Source organism: Eulemur rufifrons, chromosome 11 (assembly GCF_041146395.1).
Source record: "Eulemur rufifrons isolate Redbay chromosome 11, OSU_ERuf_1, whole genome shotgun sequence".
Lineage (NCBI taxonomy): Eukaryota > Metazoa > Chordata > Mammalia > Primates > Lemuridae > Eulemur > Eulemur rufifrons.
In genome coordinates this window covers 9,911,002-9,934,478 of record NC_090993.1, presented here as the reverse complement: position 1 = coordinate 9,934,478, position 23,477 = coordinate 9,911,002, and the positions used below count along the sequence as shown (strand labels likewise).

Sequence of the window (23,477 nt, the reverse complement as noted above, 5' to 3'; positions counted from 1 at the left end):
AGCTAACTTTTTCTTAGTAGATGCGGATATATATAGACTGTGGTTTATTCATACAATAGTATATCGCACAGTAGTTTAAAGGAATGGACATAATCTTGAGAGGGAAAGGCAAAGTTATAAAAGGATACATATAGTATACTATTTATATAAATTTTTAAAATTGTTAAAATAATACTGAATTTTTTATAGATATAAACATGTGAGAAATATAAAAATGGGAATGAAAAACACCAACTAGGGAACGGTAAGAGGTGTGGGTGTGGCTTTCATGTAGTATAAGCTTTGATTTCTTTCTTTTTTGTTTTTTTGAGACAGAATCTCACTCTGTTGCCCTGGCTAGAGTGCTGTGGCGTCAGCCTAGCTCACAGCAACCTCAGACTCCTGGGCTCAAGCGATCCTCCTGCCTCAGCCTCCCGAGTCACTGGGACTACAGGCGCATGCCACCATTCCCAGCTAATTTTTCTATTTTCAGTAGAGACAGGGTCTCACTCTTGCTCAGGCTGGTCTCAAACTCCTGAGCTCAAGCAATCCTCCCACCTTGGCCTCCCAGAGTGCTAAGATTACAGGCACGAGCCACTGTACCTGGCCAAGGTTTGATTTCTTTACACACACACTCTCTCTCTCTCTCTCTCTCTCTCTGTCTCTCTGAACTGAATGTACCATAATGTTAATACTTGCTAGATCTGGGTGTTATAACCTCATGTTATATATTCCTTGTTTCCAGGTATTTGAAATATTAGAAAAAATTTAAAGAAATTACCATGTAATTATCTTTTCTGTTGGCATTCAAAATGGCTGAAAGGCACTCAATTAAATTCAACATTCCTGTTAGGAAGAAATGAATACTTCTAATGTGCCCCCCGCACCCCAATTAGTGTCATTCTATTTAGTGCTAACTAATGCAGTTAGAGGAATGGAAATCGTATGTATATTGGGTAGGAGAATTTAGAATTTTTGTTATTTGTAGATTATAGAGCATTGTATCTGGGAAATAAAAAAAACCCAAGAAAGTTCAGTAAGAAGTTTAGATATATGATTGCAATATCAAAATAAATCTATTTCCTATATGTCTGCTACATACCAGTTTTATATCTTAATTAGAATATATAGCCAGGTGTGCTGGCTCACACCTGTAATCTTAACACTTTGGGAGGCCAAGGCAGGAGGATCACTACTTGAGGCCAGGAGTTGGATACCACCCTGAGCAAAAGAGCAAGACCCCATCTCTACAAACAGTAGAAAAATTAGCCAGGGGTGGTGGTGGGCACCTGTAGTCCCAGCTACTCAGTAGGCTCAGGCAGGAGGATTGCTTAAGCCCAGGAGTTTGCGGTTGCAGTGATCTGTGATGACGCCACTGCACTCTAGCCCAGGCAACAGCGGGAGACCTTGTCTCAAAAAAAAAAAAAAAAAAAAAAAAAATTAAAGTATATAATGGAAAACAAAATCCTGTTCAGAATAAATGACAAAAAGTATAAAGCATGTTGGAATAAACCTAATAAGAAATGTGTAAAAACTACTTTATGAAGTAACAGCAATTTCTACTTCAATTAAATAATGAGGTAAGTGTGCAAGTAGCATAAGGGTGTTCCTTGCAGCTTTGTTTATAATAATAAAAAGCTGTCTGGGCACGGTGGCTCACACCTGTAATCCTAGCACTCTAGGAGGCCAAGGCGGGAGGATCACTCGAGGTCAGGAGTTCGAGACCAGCCTGAGCAAGAGCGAGACCCTGTCTCTACTAAAAATAGAAAGAAATTATATGGACAGCTAAAAATATATATAGAAAAATTAGCCGGGCATGGTGGCGCATGCCTGTAGTCCCAGCTACTCAGGGGGCTGAGGCAGGAGGATCGCTTGAGCCCAGGAGTTTGAGGTTGCTGTGAGCTAGGCTGATGCCACGGCACTCTAGCCAGGGCAACAGAGTGAGACTCTGTCTCAAAAAAAAAAAAAAAAAAAAAATATATATGTAATGAAAAGCTAGAAGTAATCTAAATATTCAACAATAAGAGATTGGCTATGCAGTTATAGTACATCTGTACTAAAATGAAATATATGTAATATATACATGCAGTAGAATGCTGTGTAGCATTAAAGAGTAAGAGCTTATGGGAAAAGTTTTTCAAAATATTGAAATGAATCAAACAAGTAATAGATTATTTATATATAATATCCTTTTCATGTAAACAAGTATGTATTTTTTGTACCTTTTTAAATTGGGAAAAATGTAATTTCCGTATATATTATAATGCTTTTTACTGATTGGGCATCTTGTGCTTTTAGAAAGTGGGATTGAAATAGTTCTTCATTAAATTCCTAAAACTTCATGTTCATTTCCATTATCTTAATTTCTAGAAGGTAGGCTCTAATTATAACCATAATTTTTTGATTTTTCACAGTTTTAATATTTCTGAAACTTCAGCATGTCTTGTGATGGATGGCTTTGTCAGGAGGCGGCACCTGAGAAGTAGTTGGCTTTGCCCGCTCTTAAGTGAACTGGATCATAGATGTTCACACTGTTAGCATTTCAGTTGACTTTTGTGCATTGCTGGTACTATACCTGCTAAGGTTTCAATGTTTTCCTGGTTGTTTTCTGAATTTTTTTTTGCCAATCTCATTTGGAAAGACCAAGGAAGCACCAGCATAAAAACTTACAGAACGATGTTAGCAGTTTTGGAAGAAAATCCGGGAACGACAGTGCAGTTCTCTTAAGAAATGCTGCATTGTGGATGGTCTTGATGGCTAGAAGGTGATATTGTAGGGAAATTCTATGTGATAAGAAAGCATTATGTCATAGTTTAATTGGCAGTTTTTTTTCTTTTTTAGTGCTATACTAAATAAATATGTATCCTAAAATCAGTAACAGGTTAGGTGACATATTAAAGTTGGATAAATATAAATTAGGTTATTTGATTTATTGAATAACTTTACTTTATGAAAGCTTATAAGGAACCCCTATTATGTTTAACAGAGGTTATTGCTGCATTTCAGAATAATGAGGGATGACTTTTTTATACTTTTTTGTCTTTTTCTTAGTGGTCAAAAATATTAAAAATAAATGATATTTGTTATACTAAGAGGGAACTATTATTGTAATACTACCTAGAATTCTGGTGAGAATGCAGGAATTAAACTATCAGGCCCTAGAATGAGAAGGGACCAAGATAGTATTAGCAATTCTCTGGTCTTTCCCTTTCATGTTTATCTGCTTCTTTTTGCATCCTATTGGTTCATTTTTACCCAGTTGGCTGCTTCTGAGCCTCACCTACCTCCTTTATAAAGACCACGACAGGCCCATCTCCATATGAGCTTTCAGCACATCAACTGTGTCCCTTTAGTTTAAATTCCTGAGAGAGAGAAAGAAAACCTCATTGGTTCAGTTCCTCTTTGCACACTATACTAATACCAGTCACATCTGTGACCAGCATGTATTGTGGCTGCTTCTGAACCAGATGTGCTTCAATTCATTGAGGCCCAGAGCCTGACTCTGGCCCCTTGGCAGGAGGGATGTGGCTTACTGCCTTCTCAGCAGGGACTGTGGGGAGCGCTTCCCCCTGAAGGGGGTTGAAGGAAGATGAGGCAATATACATATGTCTAATTTAACATCTCTAGGTTACACAATTTTTTTTTTTTTTTTTTTTTTTTTGAGACAGAGTCTCCTTTTGTTGCCCGGGCTAGAGTCAGTGCCGTGGCGTCAGCCTAGCTCTCAGCAACCTCAAACTCCTGGGCTTAAGCAATCCTCCTTCCTCAGCCTCCCGAGTAGCTGGGACTACAGGCATGCGCCACCATGCCTGGCTAATTTTATATATATATATTTTTTAGTTGGCCAGATAATTTCTTTCTATTTTTAGTAGAGATGGGGTCTCGCTTTTGCTCAGGCTGGTCTCGAACTCCTGACCTTGAGTGATCCACCCACCTCGGCCTCCCAGAGTGCTAGGATTACAGGCGTGAGCCACCGCGCCCAGCCTTAGGTTACACAGTTTTTAAAGGTTACTAAATGTCTGAAAGTTTCATCTTTTAGCCCAAAGATGAAACTATTTTGAAACCCTTGGGGGATTTTGCTGTTCATGATTTTTCATTTCTGAAATTTGTACATTTGTCTCTGTATTTGTTTTCCTCCCTCTTCTGCTTACTTTACCTTGTTATTTTCTTTAATCTTAAAATGTCACATTGCCCTGTATTTGATTCAAATGTATAGTAAGAAGTAAAGTGGCATACCTTTGCCTGATAGAATTCTTCAATTTTTATGGCCGGGCGTGGTGGCTCACGCCTGTAATCCTAGCACTCTGGGAGGCCGAGGTGGGCGGATCGTTTGAGCTCAGGAGTTCGAGACCAGCCTGAGCAAGAGCGAGACCCCATCTCTACTAAAAATAGAAAGAAATTATATGGACAGCTAAAAATATATATAGAAAAAATTAGCCGGGCATGGTGGCTCATGCCTGTAGTCCCAGCTACTTGGGAGGCTGAGACAGGAGGATCGCTTGAGCCCAGGAGTTTGAGGTTGCTGTGAGCTAGGCTGACGCCACGGCACTCACTCTAGCCTGGGCAACAGAGTGAGACTCTGTCTCGGAAAAAAAAAAAAAAAAAAAAAAAAAAAATTTTTATTCCCCTGATGGGAAATCCTTTTTTTTCCTTGTATTAACTGAACTCTGTGTTTTGGGAGGGTGGGTCAGTGATTGTGGGCTCTGTCAAGTAAAAATACAGTTTATATTTTTAAAATATCCTTTTATCTGTTTTGAAACATACAAAACAAGAACATTTTTTTAAGTAATGGGTTTATTTTTATTCTATTTAAGAGAGAAAGTTTCTTCTGTCTAGGTGCTGTCACTTACCCATTCTTGGCTGTGCTCAGGTATTTGAAACCCAGGACTCGTTTCTGCTATGGCAGGAGTTATTTAAGGAGCACCTGACTAGATCAGAACTATGACCGAAAATGTTACAGGATTAAGTACCGATACCCAGTAAAGTCAGTCTTCAGTTAAAAACAAACAACAAAAACACATAGTTTTAAAAGTAAATTTGTATTCTTTTTTCTAATCTTTTTTGTAATATTTATTTTACAGCTCGGTCATGAGCACTGACAGTAACTCATTGGCACGTCAATTTCTGACCGATGTCAACCGGCTTTGCAATGCGGTGGTCCAGAGGGTGGAGGCCAGGGAGGAGGAAGAGGAGGAGACACACATGGCAACCCTTGGACAGTACCTTGTCCATGGTCGAGGATTTCTGTTACTTACCAAGCTAAATTCTATCATTGATCAGGTAATATTTTCATTCAAATCATTTTTTTTATAAGTATGTTATAGTTTATTATAGGTACATCATTTCTGGGTTACATATTTTCTAAATTCTGTTTGAGATAACATCTTATCCCTCTTATCACTCCAACAAAAAAGTAGCCCTATTTGTGAACATACTATTTGCATACTTTCCAAAAAGTCTGAAATATCTTAGAATTATAAATGGCCTTTCTTCTGAAATGGTATCATATATACCATGCTTTTTATCCTAATATCAGTGTGATAACTATGATTATTAGTAGAGATACAAGATTATAATTCAGGAACATGATGCATTTGCACTTTTAATAAACATCAAATATATTTTTGAAAAGTTTTGTATAAATTATATTTAGGGAATCGGCTAATTCTGGGGTGAAAGCAGAGAATCCTTTTGTGTAAACTAATAATTACTGAGTCCTTTAGCTTGTGTACATCTGGTTTTTCATACATTATTATTCTCGCCTTTTCCTTATTATAGTTTTAAAGCCAGTTGGGACTAGAGAGATGTTTTCATCTAACTTTCTTTTTCAGATGAGAAAACTGAGATTCAGAAACATTAAGTAACTTACACAAAGTTTACTTGAAGGCCAAATATGATTTATATCTTTATTTGATTTTATTAGAAAACAAGTATTTTATGAAAAAAAGAACTCTACAATCTGCTTTCAAGGGACTAATTAATGTAGTTAGATAATAATATTTCAATTACCTTGAATTGAAAAGATAATAAAATCTCTGTAGCACAAATATGATTGATATTTTTTAACATGTTCAATGTTATCAGCTTTAGATGAAACTTAGCCATCGTTAAATAAAATTTCTTGCTATGGAGGTATTTTGCTAGTAAGTACATATATTGAAAAAATATAGAGACTAAAATGAAGCAATGACTGTTTTCACTGGGAACTTTCCACTTGGATGACATGAGGGAACGCCTCATTCTTCTGGATACTGTGATTATTATGTATATCTAGGACCTTGGGAGGTTAAACTAGAGCATGGCTTGAAATACAGGGCTGCAAGTTCTAGTTTGCTGGGTGCCTACAAATAAGAGAAAAAGGCTTTATGGCTTCTAAAAGAACAGAATTACATATGTGGTTTCTTTGAGACTAGAAAGGATAAATAAATCTGGAAATATACAATGCATAAAAAAGTTACAGGTCCAGAGGATTAAAGAGAGATGCCCCAGTAATGAATTGTATTGGAAATTATGGTAATGGAATGTGAAGCAAAGACTTGTTTTTCCACTGCTGTATTGGGCAGCAGGATGGTATCCTCTTCAGGACCGCAGTTCCAGCAGAGAGGACAAAACCCAGGAATCTGTTTGCTTCAATCTCATTCTTTCGAAAGGCCCATGATTTCCAAGAACTAATCCACTTGGTGAAATGCGGGCAACAGACATGAGGTCCCCGAGGGGAGAACAGTAATGTTGGGTTGGTGCAGGAGGAGGAGCTTCACGGAAGAGGTATTGCTGGGGCTGGGCCTTGAAGAAGGGAGGGAGCTCTTAGCTAAGTGGGAAGGCGCGAGGGCTGTTCCAGACTATGTGTTACGCAGAGGCCAGGAGGCTGGAATGTCTGTTCACACAGCAGTGATGATTTGCCAGGGTACTATTGTGGAGCAAGGGCTAAGCTATTAGGATAGCACGTCTTGTGCTTCTTCACAGACACCCTGTGGGTTTCTACAAGTTCCATTAGAATGCTAAAGATACGAAGACTCAGATTAGCAGGACTTTACAGAGGAAAAAAAAAATCTTTTAAGATCATGTTAGCTAGCATCTTAAAAAATGTTGACATCCCTGGGTTATGTATGAGATATACATGGAAATGTTATTCAGTCATCTTTAGTCTTACTAATTTTAAAGTAAAGCACAGGGAAATGGGACCCTTTGATATGATTTTTACTTTGCTTCCAGAATTTAAAATCGTTCATGCAGTGAATGTTTATTGAGTACCCAACTATGTATTAGACATTGGGTGGCAGAAAAAGGGCGGTTGCTGAAGATGAGGGACTGAGCCCCGAGAGAGGACTGGGAAGTATGTTTGGGAAAGTTTCCTATCATATTTAGAGATAAATCTTAACTCCTTTGCATGGCCCACAAGACTCCATTAGATCTGGCACTACCCACCTGTCCAACCTACATCCTCCAACTTTGTCTCCTTACACTTTCCCCGTTGCTATGCTCCAGCCACACTGGCCTTCTTGCTTTCTATGAAAAAGCCAAACTCATTCCCAACCTTTCATATACTTGCTGGGAGTCCTTTTTCTCCAAATCTTTGCATGGATGCCTTCTTCTCATCAATTAAGTATCTGCTCATGTGGTCCATCCTGAAGAGTCTACCTAACATATCCCCCTTTTCATCACTCTGGTAATTCCTGCTCCGGTTAATTTCCTTCATAGCACCACTTTCTATCTGAAATTTTCTTATTTGTACCTATTATTTTCTGTCTCCTCTGCTAGAGTGTTGGCTTCATGAGGATATGAATGTTGTCTTTCTTGTTCACCACTGCATCTGAAGTGCCTAGCACATAAGTAGTGGGTTCAGTAAATATTTGTTGAGTGAATATAAGAAGAAAACGGGCATTGAGACATTAACAGCAGCAACCATTGGTTGCTGGAATGGAAGCAAATCCAAAGAGAGAAGCCAGGGTGTTCGAGAAGTCTCCCTACAGAGGAACTAAAACCTGACGAATGAGTTGGAATTTGGCAGATGGGAGGATGGGGATAGGAAAAGGCAGGAGCAGTGTATGTGAGGAAGATACTGGGGAGTTCAAAGACCAGTGATGTTCAGCGGCAATCCTTACCAGCTGGATGTGTGGGGAGGGCTCAGGTATGGTGGGAGGTAAAGCTGGACAGGTCAACACGAATCATGCCACGAAGGGTCTTCGGAGCCTGAAAAGGAATTTAGATTTTACTTTTGAAGAATTTTGAGCCTTTTCATAACCAGGACGCTAGAAGAAATAGTCTAAATGCCCTGTCTCTGCTTTCTCACTTCCTTTGACTCTTCAGTCTATTGTGATTGACTTGAACACTAATCACACCATTAAAACTCCATTTGTTAGGCTCACCAGGGCCCCTGTAGTTGCTAAATGCTTTTCAGCCTTCATTTTATACAGTCAAAGAGCAACAGCTTTGGCCCTGTTGACACTCCTTTCTTTCCAGATCTGCTCTCTCTCTCGGTTTCTCTGGTTCTACTTCTTTTTTAGGGGGCTACTTCTCCGTCTCCTTTGCAGCCTTCTTCTCAGCATTGCCCATCCTTAATTCTCCAGAGCTCCATTCCCCACAGTCTTCTCTTGTCATTCTGTGTTCTCTCCCTGGGAAATTTCACATATGTCCTTGACTTCTGCTCTGATGACTCCCAAGTCTTTTTTTTTTTTATTTCACATTTTTTTCTTAAGGCGCAGATCTATATGTTCACTGTCTACTAAAAAAAAAGCTCTTTTCATTTGGATATCTCACAGGCATTGAGATATCTTTCATTTGGATATCTCACTGACATTGAATGTCATATTCAATATGTCTAAAAAGTGAATCCATCATCTTTACTCCAACCTAATACCACTCCTAAAATTCCTGTCTTGGTGAATACATTATCAGATACTTAATTGCCTAATCCAGAAACCTGTGAGTCCTTTTAGATATTTTTTTTCTCCCTTATGCCCCATAGATAATCAACTGCAAGTCATTTCGGTTCTACTTTATAGCTTCTCAAATATGTCTCCTTTTCACTTCTGTTGTTAGAGTACTTCAGATAGTTATCATCTCTCTCATCCAGATTATTGTTTCCCTGCCCCTAACTCTGACTGCTACCCCTTTCCCCTAATTCTGTCCAGCAAATCTGGTTGTGTCACCCTGACCCTTCCCCAGAGATTGGTGTGAGGAAGAAATCCCAAACTTAATTTGTCACTAAATCCTTGCCCACCCATGTCCCAGGTACCCCAGGTCCAGGTGTCTGTCTCCAGTCCTACTTCCACACTTCTGATGATTGTTCCTTCTTCTGAACTCCTGAACTAAATACCCATACCGGCCCTGGGTACTTATTTATACTACCTGCATTCTGTTGTTCTTTAACTGTTTGTGTGTATGTATTTTATGGACCAAATGAGGGGACCTTCTCCAGGGCTTGGACCGTATCTTCCAGAAAGGGTAAGACAGAAGTCCTGTGGATGTAGTGTGCAGTCAATAAGTATTTATCGGGCTACCTTCACTAATAAGTCTTTCTCTCTTTATGTATATTATTTATTAATACTGTCACTTTCTTTTTTTTTTAATTGTTTTCTGAGTTTTATATTTAACTGCATGAAGACTACATTTTTCTAGTAACTTTGTGTTATGAGTTTGCTAATTAATAGGGCTTAACTTTTCATTTTCACCTAGTAAATCTGTTTTTTCATAGGTGAGGAATTCTTGCAATGTGCATGGCAGTAATAGCAGCTATTTTTGGAAATATCAGCAAGAATGTGCTAAATACCATCAAATACTCTTACATTCTTCTGTCACTGGAAAGGCTTATAAATTGAAAAGTGTCACAGCTTTAATTGGATTTAAAATAGGTTAATTTGATTCTTCTTAAATGCAACCTTTCAAGGAAAAGAGTTTTTTGGTTCCATTTAAGATAAGATATTAGCAATTAATGTGTCTCATCCCCTTAGAACATGGACTTTCTTGTTTCCGACACAGGCATTGACGTGTAGAGAAGAACTCCTGACTCTCCTCCTATCACTCCTTCCACTGGTATGGAAGATACCTGTTCAAGAAGAAAAAGCAACAGGTATGTTTTTCCCTTATCATATCAATCACTCATGTTATAAAAATTGCACTGGAAAAAAGTTTCATTGAGAAGTTAATTCTGCCTGAATGATTTGGTACAGCTTTAGGTTCAGAACACTGTATGTTATTGCAATTTATTATATACTAAATATGAAAAATTCTTTAGGCAAGCTCATTTTTATTCCTTCTAATAATACAAAAACCATGATGTTTCTTGGGGGATTACTTGACTATGCTGATGATTAGAAAATATGTGAATAAACAGAACACTTATTGAAACAAGTAAATTTAGGTATGCATTGGAAAAATGGATAGTGAAAAGTTTGAAAAAAGAAATTAAAGTTTCTTTGCTTATTTTAAAGACTGCTTTCTGTTACTGGTACTCTATAAATGACTTTTGTAGTATTTCTTTTAGCTTTAGTTTTTTTAATGTTGCCTTTAAAGGATAAATTTGAAGTAATATTTTGTTTCAAGGCTGGGTAGAATTATTACCCCCAAGGTCAATAGATATTTTTAATTTCTGATTTTGAAAAAATTATGTATATATAGAAAGAATATATGAAACTTTAAATGTTTAATGAAGAGATTACAGTTTTTCCCTTGACCATTTCTGGGATTTGTGAATTGTGAGATGTTTAAAGATCTCTCAGGTTAAAAAAAATCCTTCTGTATTGTATTTTAATGCTATATATGTATTTTTAGTAACTTTCTGACGTGGGGCTCTTTTTAGGGAGGTGTCTAAATAAGGTCTTATAATGTTTTCCCGCTTATTTGTTGATTCATGAACTCTCTGCTTCTATTTTCTTATGAATTTGTGGAATTCACAGATTTTTAATCACTTAAGAAATGTGATTAATGCTTTTTTGGGGAAGTTGCCTTCATTGCCTGCATATTTATTTTGCTTGGGTGGAATTTGTCAGATTCATTTTAATTTCCCCTCTCCTCATCAAGTTTGTTTTCCCTCTCTTAGTTAAAGCTAGGAAAACACAAATTTTGTTGTGTGGTTTTTTTTTTGAGATAGAGTCTCACTCTGTTGCCCTGGCTAGAGTGCAGTGTTGTCGTCATAGCTCACTGCAGTCTTAGGCTCTTGGGCTCGAATGATCTTCCTGCCTCAGCCTCCTGAGTGGCTGGGACTACAGGCACATGCCACCACACCTGGCTAATTTTTCTTATTTATTTATTATTTTTTTTTGGAGACAGAGTCTCGCTCTGTTGCCTGGGCTAGAGTGAGTGCCGTGGTGTCAGCCTAGCTTACAGCAACCTCAAACTCCTGGGCTCAAGCAATCCTTCTGCCTCAGCCTCCCGAGTAGCTGGGACTACAGGCATGCACCACCATGCCCTGCTAATTTTTTCTATATATATTTTTAGTTGGCCAGCTAATTTCTTTCTATTTTTAGTAGAGACGGGGGTTCTCGCTCTTGCTCAGGCTGGTCTCGAACTCCTGACCTCGAGCTATCCACCCACCTCAGCCTCCCAGAGTGCTAGGATTACAGGCGTGAGCCACCACGCCCGGCCGAATTTTTCTATTTTTTATAGAAACGGGGTCTTACTCTTGCTCAGTCTGGTCTCGAACTCCTGGGCTCAAGCTGTCTTCCTTCCTTGGCCTCCCACAGTGCTAGGATTATAGGTGTGAGCCACTGTGCCCAGTCTACAAATCTTTTCTTTAACAGATTTTTATTTATTCTAAATTGCACTGTATTTTTGTATAGATCTTATTCATATTATTGCAAAGGGAAAGACCAATTTAATTCTTTTTAGTTAATAAGGAAAATTTGATCATTTCTTCAAGAAATAGTTATTCTGTGTTGACCACATGCCAGCCCTAGGCTCTAGGCACTGAAGATGAAACAGTGACGTCTATTCTCAAGTGAGACACTTGAGAAATAATTTGAATGAAGAATTCTTTTAACCTCGGTTTTGGAGAACATTTGGTATATAGTGTGATTTTGAAATAATTTTGGAAAATCTTTTAGTTCCTAAGTTATATCAGGGCTATAAACTAAATGGTATTTTTGATAATGTAATATGCACCTGTATCTTAATTACTGGCACAATTGGAAGAGATTTGTAAAATGGTATGAATAGCAGCACTCCATACCAGATATCTAAAGAGTTTCCTATGTTGAAGTTGGAATGTAATATATGGTTTTAAATCAGATTTACTTTCTTAATTCTGTTCTCCTTTGCTGTTTTTAAAATCAGTTTGTACCCTTTGAACTAATGCCAGCTGGTGTTTAGAGTGAGGATAAGTGTGGGAGGAAGTAACCCAGAGGCATAACATAAGGAAATCAGCCCTGCAGCAGAAGCATACTGAGGATAAACTCCTAAAGTGGGTGATAAATGAGACGGTCGTCACCTATATAAATTGAGTTTTAAAACATATTGATGTATTCTAAGTCTTCTTTCTTCCATTAGATTTTAATCTGCCGTTCTCAACTGATATAATCCTGACCAAAGAAAAGAACACAACTTCACAAAGATCCACTCAGGAAAAATTACATTTAGAAGGGAGTGCCCCGTCTGGTCAGGTGTCTGCAAAAGTGAGCACTTTTCGAAAAAGCAGACGACAGCGTAAAATTACCCATCGCTATTCTGTAAGAGATGCAAGAAAAACACAGCTCTCCACTTCAGATTCAGAAGCCAATTCAGATGAAAAAAGCATAGCAACGAATAAGCATAGAAGGCCCCATCTGCTGCAGCACTTTGTAACACAGTCTCCTAAAGAAGACCACCTTGCAGTTAAACTTGACCACTTAGCAACCAAAGAACAGACTCCTCCTGATACCATGGCTTTGGAACATTCCAGAGAGATTATTCCAAGACAGGAGTCAAACACTGACATTTTAAGTGAGCCAGCTGCCTTGTCTGTTATCAGTAACATGAACAATTCTCCATTTGACTTATGTCATGTTTTGTTATCTCTATTAGAAAAAGTTTGTAAATTTGACATTAGCTTAAATCATACTTCTGCTCTAGCAGCTAGTGTAGTGCCCACACTGACTGAGTTCCTGGCAAGCTTTGGAGACTGCTGCAATCTAAGCGACAGCTTGGAGAGTCCAGTGGTTTCTACAGGTTGGACTGAAGAACCAGTGGCTTTGATTCAACGAATGCTCTTTCGAACAGTGTTGCATCTTATGTCAGTAGATGTTAGTACTGCAGAGATGATGCCAGAGAGTCTTAGAAAAAATTTAACTGAATTGCTTAGGGCAGCTTTAAAAATTAGAACTTGTCTAGAAAAGCAGCCTGACCCTTTTGCACCGAGGCAAAAGAAAACATTACAGGAGATTCAGGAAGATTTTGTGTTTTCAAAGTATCGTCATAGAGCCCTTCTTTTACCTGAGCTTCTGGAAGGAGTTCTACAGATCCTCATCTGTTGTCTTCAAAGTGCAGCTTCAAATCCCTTCTACTTCAGTCAAGCCATGGATTTGGTTCAAGAATTCATTCAGCATTGTGGATTTAATTTATTTGAAACAGCGGTCCTTCAAATGGAATGGCTGGTTTTAAGAGATGGAGTTCCCCCTGAGGCCTCAGAACATTTGAAATCCCTCATAAATAGTGTGATGAAAATAATGAGCACCGTCAAAAAAGTGAAATCCGAGCAACTTCATCATTCAATGTGTACGAGAAAAAGGCACAGACGCTGTGAATATTCTCACTTTATGCATCATCACCGAGATCTCTCAGGTCTTCTGGTTTCAGCTTTTAAAAACCAGGTTTCCAAAAACCCATTTGAAGAGACTGCGGATGGGGATGTGTATTACCCTGAGCGCTGCTGTTGTATCGCGGTGTGTGCGCATCAGTGCTTGCGCTTGCTACAGCAGGCTTCCTCGAGCAGCACTTGTGTCCAAATTCTTTCAGGTGTCCATAACATTGGAATATGCTGTTGTATGGATCCCAAATCTGTGATCCTTCCTTTGCTCCATGCGTTTAAGTTGCCAGCACTGAAAATTTTTCAGCAGCACATATTGAATATCCTTAACAAACTCATTTTGGATCAGTTAGGAGGAGCAGAGATATCAGAAAAAATTAAACAAGCAGCTTGCAATATTTGTACCGTTGACTCTGACCAGCTAGCCAAATTGGAAGAGACGCTGCAGGGAGAATCATGTGATGCTGGATCCTCGTCCAGTTTATCTAGTCCTTCTAATAGATTTCAGGGGATCCTGCCTAGCAGTGGATTTGAAGACTTGTTGTGGAAATGGGATGCCTTAAAGGCTTATCAGAACTTTGTTTTTGAAGAAGACAGATTACAGAGTATACAGATTGCAAATCATATTTGCAATTTAATTCAGAAAGGCAATGTAATTGTTCAGTGGAAACTGTATAATTACATATTTAATCCTGTGCTCCAAAGAGGAGTTGAATTAGCACGTCATTGTCAACACCTGAGCACTACTTCAGCTCGAACTCATGCATGTAGCCATCATAAGCAATGTTTGCCTCAGGAAGTGCTTCAGATTTATTTAAAAACTCTACCTATTCTGCTTAAATCCAGGTTTGTATGTGTGTGTATGTCTGTGTAGATTTTTTTTCTCATTTTATACTTTTGAATGAGTGATAAAGTATATGCATTTGAACTTCTAACTCTGATATTTCCGGGGCTTCATCTGTAGTATAATTATATTTATTCTTTTCTAGGATTTAATTTGAGTTTGTCAGCAAAAAAAGTTGCCATCCCATGTGAGATTTGTTTTAACCATTTATTTGGGTGTGTATGTATGTGTGTGTTTTTACTGGGGTGGTTATAGAGAGGAGGATAGAGCCATTGATTTTACTGTCTTGGTGAAAGGGTGAGAAAAAAATGGATGCAACACAGATATCTAAAAGCAGGGCAAGTTTAAATTAATTTTATATTTACTTGATAGAATATAGTTAGTCATTAAAATGTTTACAAAGGTCATGTTGGAACATGAGAAAAAGCTTATACTATTTTATGGGTAAAATATACAAAATTAAAATAGTGTTCACTTATTTATAACTGTTAAAATATGCATATACATAAATGATAATTATTTATTGAGACAATGGCACTAATGGGATTATTTTTTAAATGGCATATTTACATTTATTATCTAAGTAATATATGTAGAAAAATTAGAAAATACAGATAAGCAAAAAGAAGAAAACTAAAATTACTTTTCATTCCACCAGTAAGTTTTCCAGATTTTGTGATTGTCAAGACTGGTACATTTAAAAAATAATGTTATAAATAAAGTTGCTTATGCTAGGTAGACTGACTTTTCAAATTCATGCATATATAATTTTAAAAACTTATAAAAAAAATAACCAATCATTATTATCTTCATTTGTGGCTTTTTTTGTCCATCTTAATACAACGACTTTAAAACTAATACTGATGTTGTCATTGCCTTACAATTATTTTTTTAAATTTCTGACGTTCTAGCACTGTTTAAGTAGAACTGACTTTGATTTGAAAGTTTTGTAACTCCTTGGCTTACTTGTGGACAGACTGGGTCTTTGTAAAGTAAGGGCTGAGAATCACTAAGCTGATTTATGTTAAAGTTATTGCTGGGATTCTCATGGTCGAGACATGTGAGTCTCACCTAAGACAGGGCTGAAACCTTTCTTTAATGTTCATGTCATCGACTCAGATCAACTAGCCAGATTAGAAGAGGCACTACAGGGAAACTCATGTGATACTGAATAGTCTTCAGATTTTCGGCTCTGTAGTTTGGTTTTTTTCTCTTTATGAGGTGCAGATTTAAAGCAAACAAAAAGTCTTAAATGAACCATCAGACAGACAAATGAACAAGCCAATGCCTGCTTGCCCTCATGGTGTCTACCTCAAGTGTGGTGGTAATTGTGGTATTTTAGAATTTATATAAAATTTGCCATTTGGAGAAAAATATTCTTACCTGAATTACTTGATTTAATTTGGGACACATATAACCTTTCCTTTTTAAATACTGCAGGAGCCATATGTGCATTGTTTGCAGAAGGGTGTAAGGATAATTAGAAAGTAACTTGAGGTCCTGGTCATACCTAAGGACTTTAGCCAGATAGCTGAAGAATCAAATTAGGTAGTATTTAGTATATACCACATGCAGCATTGGCATGTTACATACTATATGTAACTATTTATAAATGTTTCTATATGTAAAATCTTTTATATGTTTTTTCCCCCACAGGGTAATAAGAGATTTGTTTTTAAGTTGTAATGGAGTAAATCAAATAATCGAATTAAATTACTTAAATGGTATTCGAAATCATTCCCTAAAAGCATTTGAAACCCTGATAATCAGCCTAGGGGAACAACAGAAAGATGCTTCGGTTCCAGGTATTGACGGGCTAGACACTGAACAGAAGGAGTTGTCCTCTGTAAATGTAGGCCCTGCTTTTCATAACCAGCAAGCTTGTTCGGATTCTTCTCAGAGCCTCAGCAAGTTTTATGCCAACCTCAAAGAAGCTTATCCTAAGAGACGGAAGACTGTTAACCAGGATGTGCACATCAACACAATAAACCTCTTCCTCTGTGTGGCATTTTTATGCGTAAGTAAAGAAGCGGAGTCTGACAGGGAGTTGGCCAATGATTCAGAAGATACTTCTGGCTATGACAGCACAGCCAGCGAGTCTTTAAGTCATATGCTGCCGTGTTTGTCTCTTGAGAACCTTGTCTTGCCTTCTCCTGAACATGTGCGCCAAGCAGCGGACATCTGGTCTATGTGTCGTCGGATCTACATGTTGAGTTCAGTCTTCCAGAAACAGTTTTACAGGCTTGGTGGTTTCCGAGTATGCCATAAATTAATATTTATGATAATACAGAGCCTCTTCAGAAGTCCTGAAGGGGAGCAAGGAAAAAAGGAGGCAGATACAAATGTCAATGAAAACCAAGATTTAAACAGAACTCCTCAACCTGAGGTAACTGTGAAGGAAGATTTATTACCTTTGACTGTAAAAAGTGACCCCACACCATCAGAAATGGGCAGTGTAAAAAAGAGTGCTGACAGTTTAGGTACATTGGAGTCGCAGGATATTTCTTCCATAAATGTGGAACAAATTTCTGCTGCTGAAGCTGCTCCCGAGGAAGCAAAGATTACAAGTGAAGAAAGTGAGACCTCACTTCAGAGCATACGACTTTTAGAAGCCCTGCTGGCCATTTGTCTTCATAGCATCAGAACTAGTCAACAGAAGGTGGAATTGGAGTTACCTAATCAGGTAAACGCTTGTCCTTAGTCCAGCTCTTGTGTAATATATAAATATATGTATATGCACACACGCACATATATATATTTAAAGTTCTAAGTTAATACTATTCTAGTTTTGTTTTTCCAAATATTTTACATTTTGAGATGCTCCTATATGCTTAACACAGTACCAGGTACTGTGGAGGATACAAAGGAGCACGTGACCCAGTTCTCGCCCTAAAGTAACTTAGGATTTAGTTTGGGATGCAAAACCCCTTGTGAAACAGTGTATGCATTAAGTGTCAGATGAATAATAATGGATACTGTATTTCAAAGTTCAAAGTTCTCAACTTTGGTATGATGCTGTTGGGTGCCCTGCCCAGATCCGCTTTACCAAACTGACGCGCCCATTGCCATCTGCTCATCAGCACCTCTCTTCCAAGGATTGCCCTTGGCTGACAGGAGGTTGCCTGGGAGTTGTCTGGGAAGGGTGCTCATAGCTAATGGCTAATGGATGTGACTCTGGGGGCGAGGACAGTCTCCGGGGTACAGTTCAGGCTCCAGAGCTTCCCGGGAAACTAGGCTGGGACCAGACTTCTCCTGAACCCACATCTTTGTCCAGATTTCCCCCCGACTTCTTCGGCTTCCCTCACACCCTTACAAATTTTCTCCTGAGAGGACCTCTTAACCCAAAAAGAATCTAGGGACCTTGGAATGTGACAGACCTCTTTCTTCTTGTGCTTACTAACTCACCCCTAACTATTCTGCCACCAAACAGGCTTTTCCTACTCCAGTTCCAACCTCTGTATTGCCTCATAGCTAAAAGCTCTCGATGCTTCTGAGTTGCTCACAAAGTCTACACTCTTTACCATAGCATTCAAAACCCTTCACAGTGTTGCTTTTATTTCTTTGCTTAGCCTCATTTCTTGCCATTCCTCACCATGCTGTAATCAAAACCAAACAAAACCAGTAAAGTGCTTGATAAATAGAAATGTTATTAATTTTAATGGTAGGATGTTTATATAAGAGATAGGTATTTATACGGTCATTTTACTTTTATATCAATTATAAATAGACTAGCTTTCTACTTGTTAAGTAAATAGTAATTTGTCATTTGTCTTCTTACTGTTTAGTTTTTTAAAAACATGTTGTTAATATTCTTACTCTCTTTTATTTTACCTTAGAACTTGTCTGTGGAAAATATATTGTTTGAAATGAGGGACCACCTTTCCCAGTCAAAGGTGATTGAAACAGAACTGGCAAAGCCTTTATTTGATGCCCTGCTTCGAGTTGCCCTGGGAAGTCATTCAGCAGATTTTGAATGTAATGATGGTGTGACTGAGAAGGTATGAATAACATACAGTTGTGTTATCTGGGTATGACTAGCAGAGGCAGAAGTGTGTGGGATGAGACACTGATGAATATGGCTAGAACATATGGACCAGGATTTGATCAGGTGAGTTTGATGGGTCGTATTTTCATCATCTGGGATGGACACTATTTCATCACTACCCTATCTCATAAAAAACAGGAGGGCACTATGATAGGCTTTTCTTTACATAATCTGGAAATTTACTGAGAATTACTCCCGGTTAAGGTAGAAATGTATTATTTGATTTGATAAGTCTTATGTATATCTGATAGTTTATTAAATGATAATTCAGGGATGGTGCTGATTTAACTATCCTATCTGGTCCTCTGTTGTTGGTACAGCTAATATTTCCAGAACTTTCTACTCACTTTAATTTAATTAATTAATTAATTAATTTTTTTGAGACTGAGTCTCGCTTTGTTGCCTGGGCTAGAGTGAGTGCCATGGCATCAGCCTAGCTCACAGCAACCTCAAACTCCTGGGCTCAAGCAATCCACCCACCTTGGCCTCCCAGAGTGCTAGGATTACAGGCGTGAGCCACCGTGCCGGCCTCACTGTAATTTTAAATCACTCAACATAAAAATGTCTAGTAATCATGTAGAAAATAGCAATCACAGTGTTTCAGTTGTTTGTGTTAACATTTTTATCCTAAAAGAACTATTTTAATTTTTTTTCCTAAAACCTTGTGACGCATATTTAGTTCATTTCCCTCTCATTGCGTGTTTCTTTTACCTTTAATTATCACCTATCCTTTATTTTTATATAACTTCTCTTTTAACTCCTTGGATTAGCCATATATATGATGTTTATAATCTCTTGCCATAATATTTTATGTTACTGTTTGTCATCACTTAAAAACTTACTGGAATGGCCGGGCATGGTGGCTCACGCCTGTAATCCTAGCACTCTGGGAGGCTGAGGCGGGCGGATCGTTTGAGCTCAGGAGTTCGAGACCAGCCTGAGCAAGAGCGAGACCCTGTCTCTCCTAAAAATAGAAAGAAATTATATGGACAACTGAAAATATATATAGAAAATATTAGCTGGGCATGGTGGCACATGCCTGTAGTCCCAGCTACTTGGGAGGCTGAGGAAGGAGGATTGCTTGAGCCCAGGAGTTTGAGGTTGCTGTGAGCTAGGCTGACGTCATGGCACTCTAGCCTGGGCAACAGAGTGAGACTTTGTCTCAACAACAACAAAAAAAAGTTATCGGGCCGGGCGCAGTGGCTCACGCCTGTAATCCTAGCACTCTGGGAGGCCGAGGTGGGCGAATCGTTTGAGCTCAGGAGTTCGAGACCAGCCTGAGCAAGAGCGAGACCCCATCTCTACTAAAAATAGAAAGAAATTATATGGACAGCTAAAAAATATATATAGAAAAAATTAGCCGGGCATGGTGGTGCATGCCTGTAGTCCCAACTACTTGGGAGGCTGAGACAGGAGGATCCCTTGAGCTCAGGAGTTTGAGGTTGCTGTGAGCTAGGCTGACACCATGGCACTCACTCTAGCCTGGGCAACAAAGTGAGACTCTGTCTCAAAAAAAAAAAAAAAAAGTTACTGGAATAGCTATTAACACCTTCTCGTTATATTGCTGAATCAACTGGTTAGCTCTAAAATGTTCACATACTTGTTTTATTCTGCCTTTTATTGATGTTGCAGGGATCAGGACTTTGAGGTTCTTTAAAGTAAAAATATTTTCTAGAATGAAAGTATTAGTAGCATTTTTATAAGAAAAGGAAAATTTCTTGCTACAAGGTGTTACATAGAAAGTTAATGCTAGTACTCTTGATTTCTGAGATGCTTGTATATAGACAATTGCATTCTGAAATCTTTAAATTAATCCCTTTGAAAAACCATCATGTCTCCTCTAGTTATCTAATTTATGAAACATTTTATTTATAAAATCTCTAGGAAAAAATCTTTTTCTATTAACAAATCTATAAAAATAATATATATGAGGGATCTTCAAAAAGTTCATGGAAAATGTGTATTGTGAAAAAACTATGCATGGATTTCAAAATTTTTTGCACCAAAATAAACTCATACTAACTTGTTATAATGTGTCTGAAAATGATCTAGTTTGAGGCGCTAAGAAGCTTAAGACAGCAGTTTGAAAAGAGACCCTATCAGAGTAACATGAATCCTGCTAGAATTGAAGCAAAAAGAAACATCAAGTTTATGGTGAAGCTTGCATGGAAGAATGGTGAAATCATTGATGCTTTACAAAAAGTTTGTGGGGATAATGCCCCAGACAAATCAGCAGTTTACAAATGGATAACTCGTTTTAAGAAAAGACAAGACGATGTTGAAGATGAAGACTGCCGTGTCAGACTATCCACATCTATTTGTGAGGAAAAGCTTTGTCTTCTTTGTGCCCTAATTGAAAAGGACCAATAATTAACAGCAGCCAACAGTGTAGACATCTCAGTTGGTTCAGCTTACACAATTCTGACTTAAAAATTAAAGTTGAGCAAACTTTCTCCTCGATGAATGTCGAAACCATTGTACCCAGATCAGCTGCAGACGAGAGCAGAGCTTACAATGGAAATTTTCAAGAAGTGGCATCAAGATCCTGAAGCATTTCTATGAAGAATTGTCACAGAGAAGGAAACATGTCTTCACATACAATCCCAAAGACAAAGCACGATCAAAGCAATGGCTAACAAGGGGAAAGGTCATGGCAACAGTTTTTTTGGATGCTCAAGTCATTTTGTTTGTTGACTTTCTGAAGGGCCAAAGGACAATAACGTCTGCTTATTGTGAAAGTTTTTGAAAAAGTTAGCCAAACCTTTAGCAGAAAAACGCTTGGGAAAACTTCACCACAGAATCCCCCTCCACCATGACAACACTCCTGCTCATTCCTGTCATCAAACAAGGACAATTTTGCAAGAATTTTGATGGGAAATCATTAGGTACTCTCCTTACAGTCCTGATTTGGCTCCTTCAGACTTCTTTTTGTTTCCTATTCTTAAAAAATATGTAAAGGGCACCCATTTTTTTTTTCCAGTTAATAATGTAAAAAAAGATTGTATTGACATGGTTAAATTCCTAGACTCTCCAGTTCTTTAGGGATGGACTAACTGGCTGGTATCATCACTTATAAAAGTGTCTTGAACTTGATGAAACATATATTAAGAAGTAAAGTTTATAATTTTTATTTTTATCTTTTAATTCCATTTTCCACAAACTTTTTCAGGTGTCCTTGTGTTTATTAGCATTAAGTTGTGTGAAGTATAATTTCACTTCATTGTGGTTTTTAGTCATTTCCTATTATATAACTGGAATGAAATTTCTTAAATAGATTTATTTTTCAATAAAACTGAAATGACCTATAGCTTTCTCTGTCAGAAACTTTCTTTTTTGAAGTAAGTTGTCTGAGTTTCTGGGAAATTTTGCTGAGTGAATTTCATAATTTATAATGATTCATATTGATTACTATGGTTTTTTCTTCGATATTAAAGCTGTCCTTACTATGACTTTTGAGTAATAAATATTCTATTACTGAAAATGAATAAATGTTACAACTTTTACCTTTGAATTACATTGATCTTACAGAGTCATCAATCTGAGGAAGAACTGTCATCCCAGCCTGGTGATTTTTCAGAAGAAGCTGAGGATTCTCAGTGTTGTAGTTTTAAACTTTTAGTTGAAGAAGAAGGTTATGAAGCAGATAGTGAAAGCAATCCTGAGGGTGGCGAAACCTGGGATGATGGTAAAATATCACTGAAGCTCTTATGACTGCATCTGCAAGTCACATTGTTAAATAGCAAAGTGGTTCATAATAATACTACTTTAGGATTTTGTATTGCCTTACAATTAAAAAAGTGTGTTACATTATCTTGTTTGATCTTCACAACAAATTCCAGCACTTGTATATGCAATTATGAGATATATTTTGTTACCATGAACATTTTCTGAATGCCTAAGAACATGGGGTAAAAGAAAAATTCCCCACTTTCATATGTATTCTAGTGTGAAAGATAAACAATAAATACCAGAAATAAACAGTCTGCAGAAAATAAAACCAAGTGACATAATAGTAATAGTGATCGGGCGGTGAGCAAAGTCTTTTCTGAAGAGGCAGTATTTACATTGAGGCCTGAATAAAAACAAGCTAGCCAGAGGAACACTGGCGGGAAGAGCATTTCAGGCAGTTTGTTATAAAGACTAAGTAATATGGGGAATGCAGAACATCTTTCTGTGACATCCAAGGATGCTGCAGCATAGATTTCTTCTTAGTTTACCACAGCCCATCTTGACCTTAGGATGGAACTGCATTGCATGTGATCCTTTCTTTGTCTCCAGGTTTAAAACTTGGGTAGAATGGAAAAGATGGGTTGATTAGAGCCAAGATATTTCTGGGAAGGCTCCATCTTATTATATGCTGGTCTTACAAATGTCCCAGTACTGTTAAGTCTTTACTGAGTTTACGGTAGTTTATCTTCCTTACAGTTGATTTTCTCTTTCCCATCCAGTAAATGGGAATAATCACTGATATCTTACTTAAAGGGATTGATGGACCCATGGCTGTTGCTTTTTGAAAAGCTATTGGCCTAATAATGGTGGTTTTCTTATAGTACAATTTTATCATAGTACAGATTTAATTTTATAATTGTGGGTTTCTTTTTTATGTTCTGTGTTTGCTAAGTGGATCTCAAGAAATTTATAAATTTCTTAACTGTATGAACTTCTTTTAAGAGTATAGCAGTCTTAAAAGATCATATTAGTCAAGTTTTCCAAAATGCAATATTCAGTAAAACAGGGTCTGTTTCTCACTTACGAAGAAGACAAAGTTGAGAATTCATCCAACCAATAGCCAAGCTTACTGTTTTCAGGCAGTATGGCCAGGCACATTGAATGACACTGTGATTTAGGTATTTGGGGGTCAGAAAGTTTGGGACAGTTTTTTTCCCCAGTCACTT

General features: G+C 37.8%; 1 protein-coding gene across 1 annotated transcript in view; it reads left to right on the top strand.

The window, feature by feature from the left end:
* LYST (lysosomal trafficking regulator) overlaps positions 1–23,477 on the top strand; it is a 162,987-nt gene that overhangs the window by 29,165 nt on the left and 110,345 nt on the right. Inside the window, exons 3-8 of the mRNA XM_069484565.1 lie at positions 5,058–5,256; positions 9,955–10,045; positions 12,460–14,539; positions 16,194–17,220; positions 18,374–18,535; positions 22,111–22,267. Of these exons, the coding sequence (XP_069340666.1) occupies positions 5,065–5,256; positions 9,955–10,045; positions 12,460–14,539; positions 16,194–17,220; positions 18,374–18,535; positions 22,111–22,267 (3,709 nt within the window). The 5' untranslated portion in view covers positions 5,058–5,064. The remainder of the gene's footprint in view (positions 1–5,057; positions 5,257–9,954; positions 10,046–12,459; positions 14,540–16,193; positions 17,221–18,373; positions 18,536–22,110; positions 22,268–23,477) is intronic.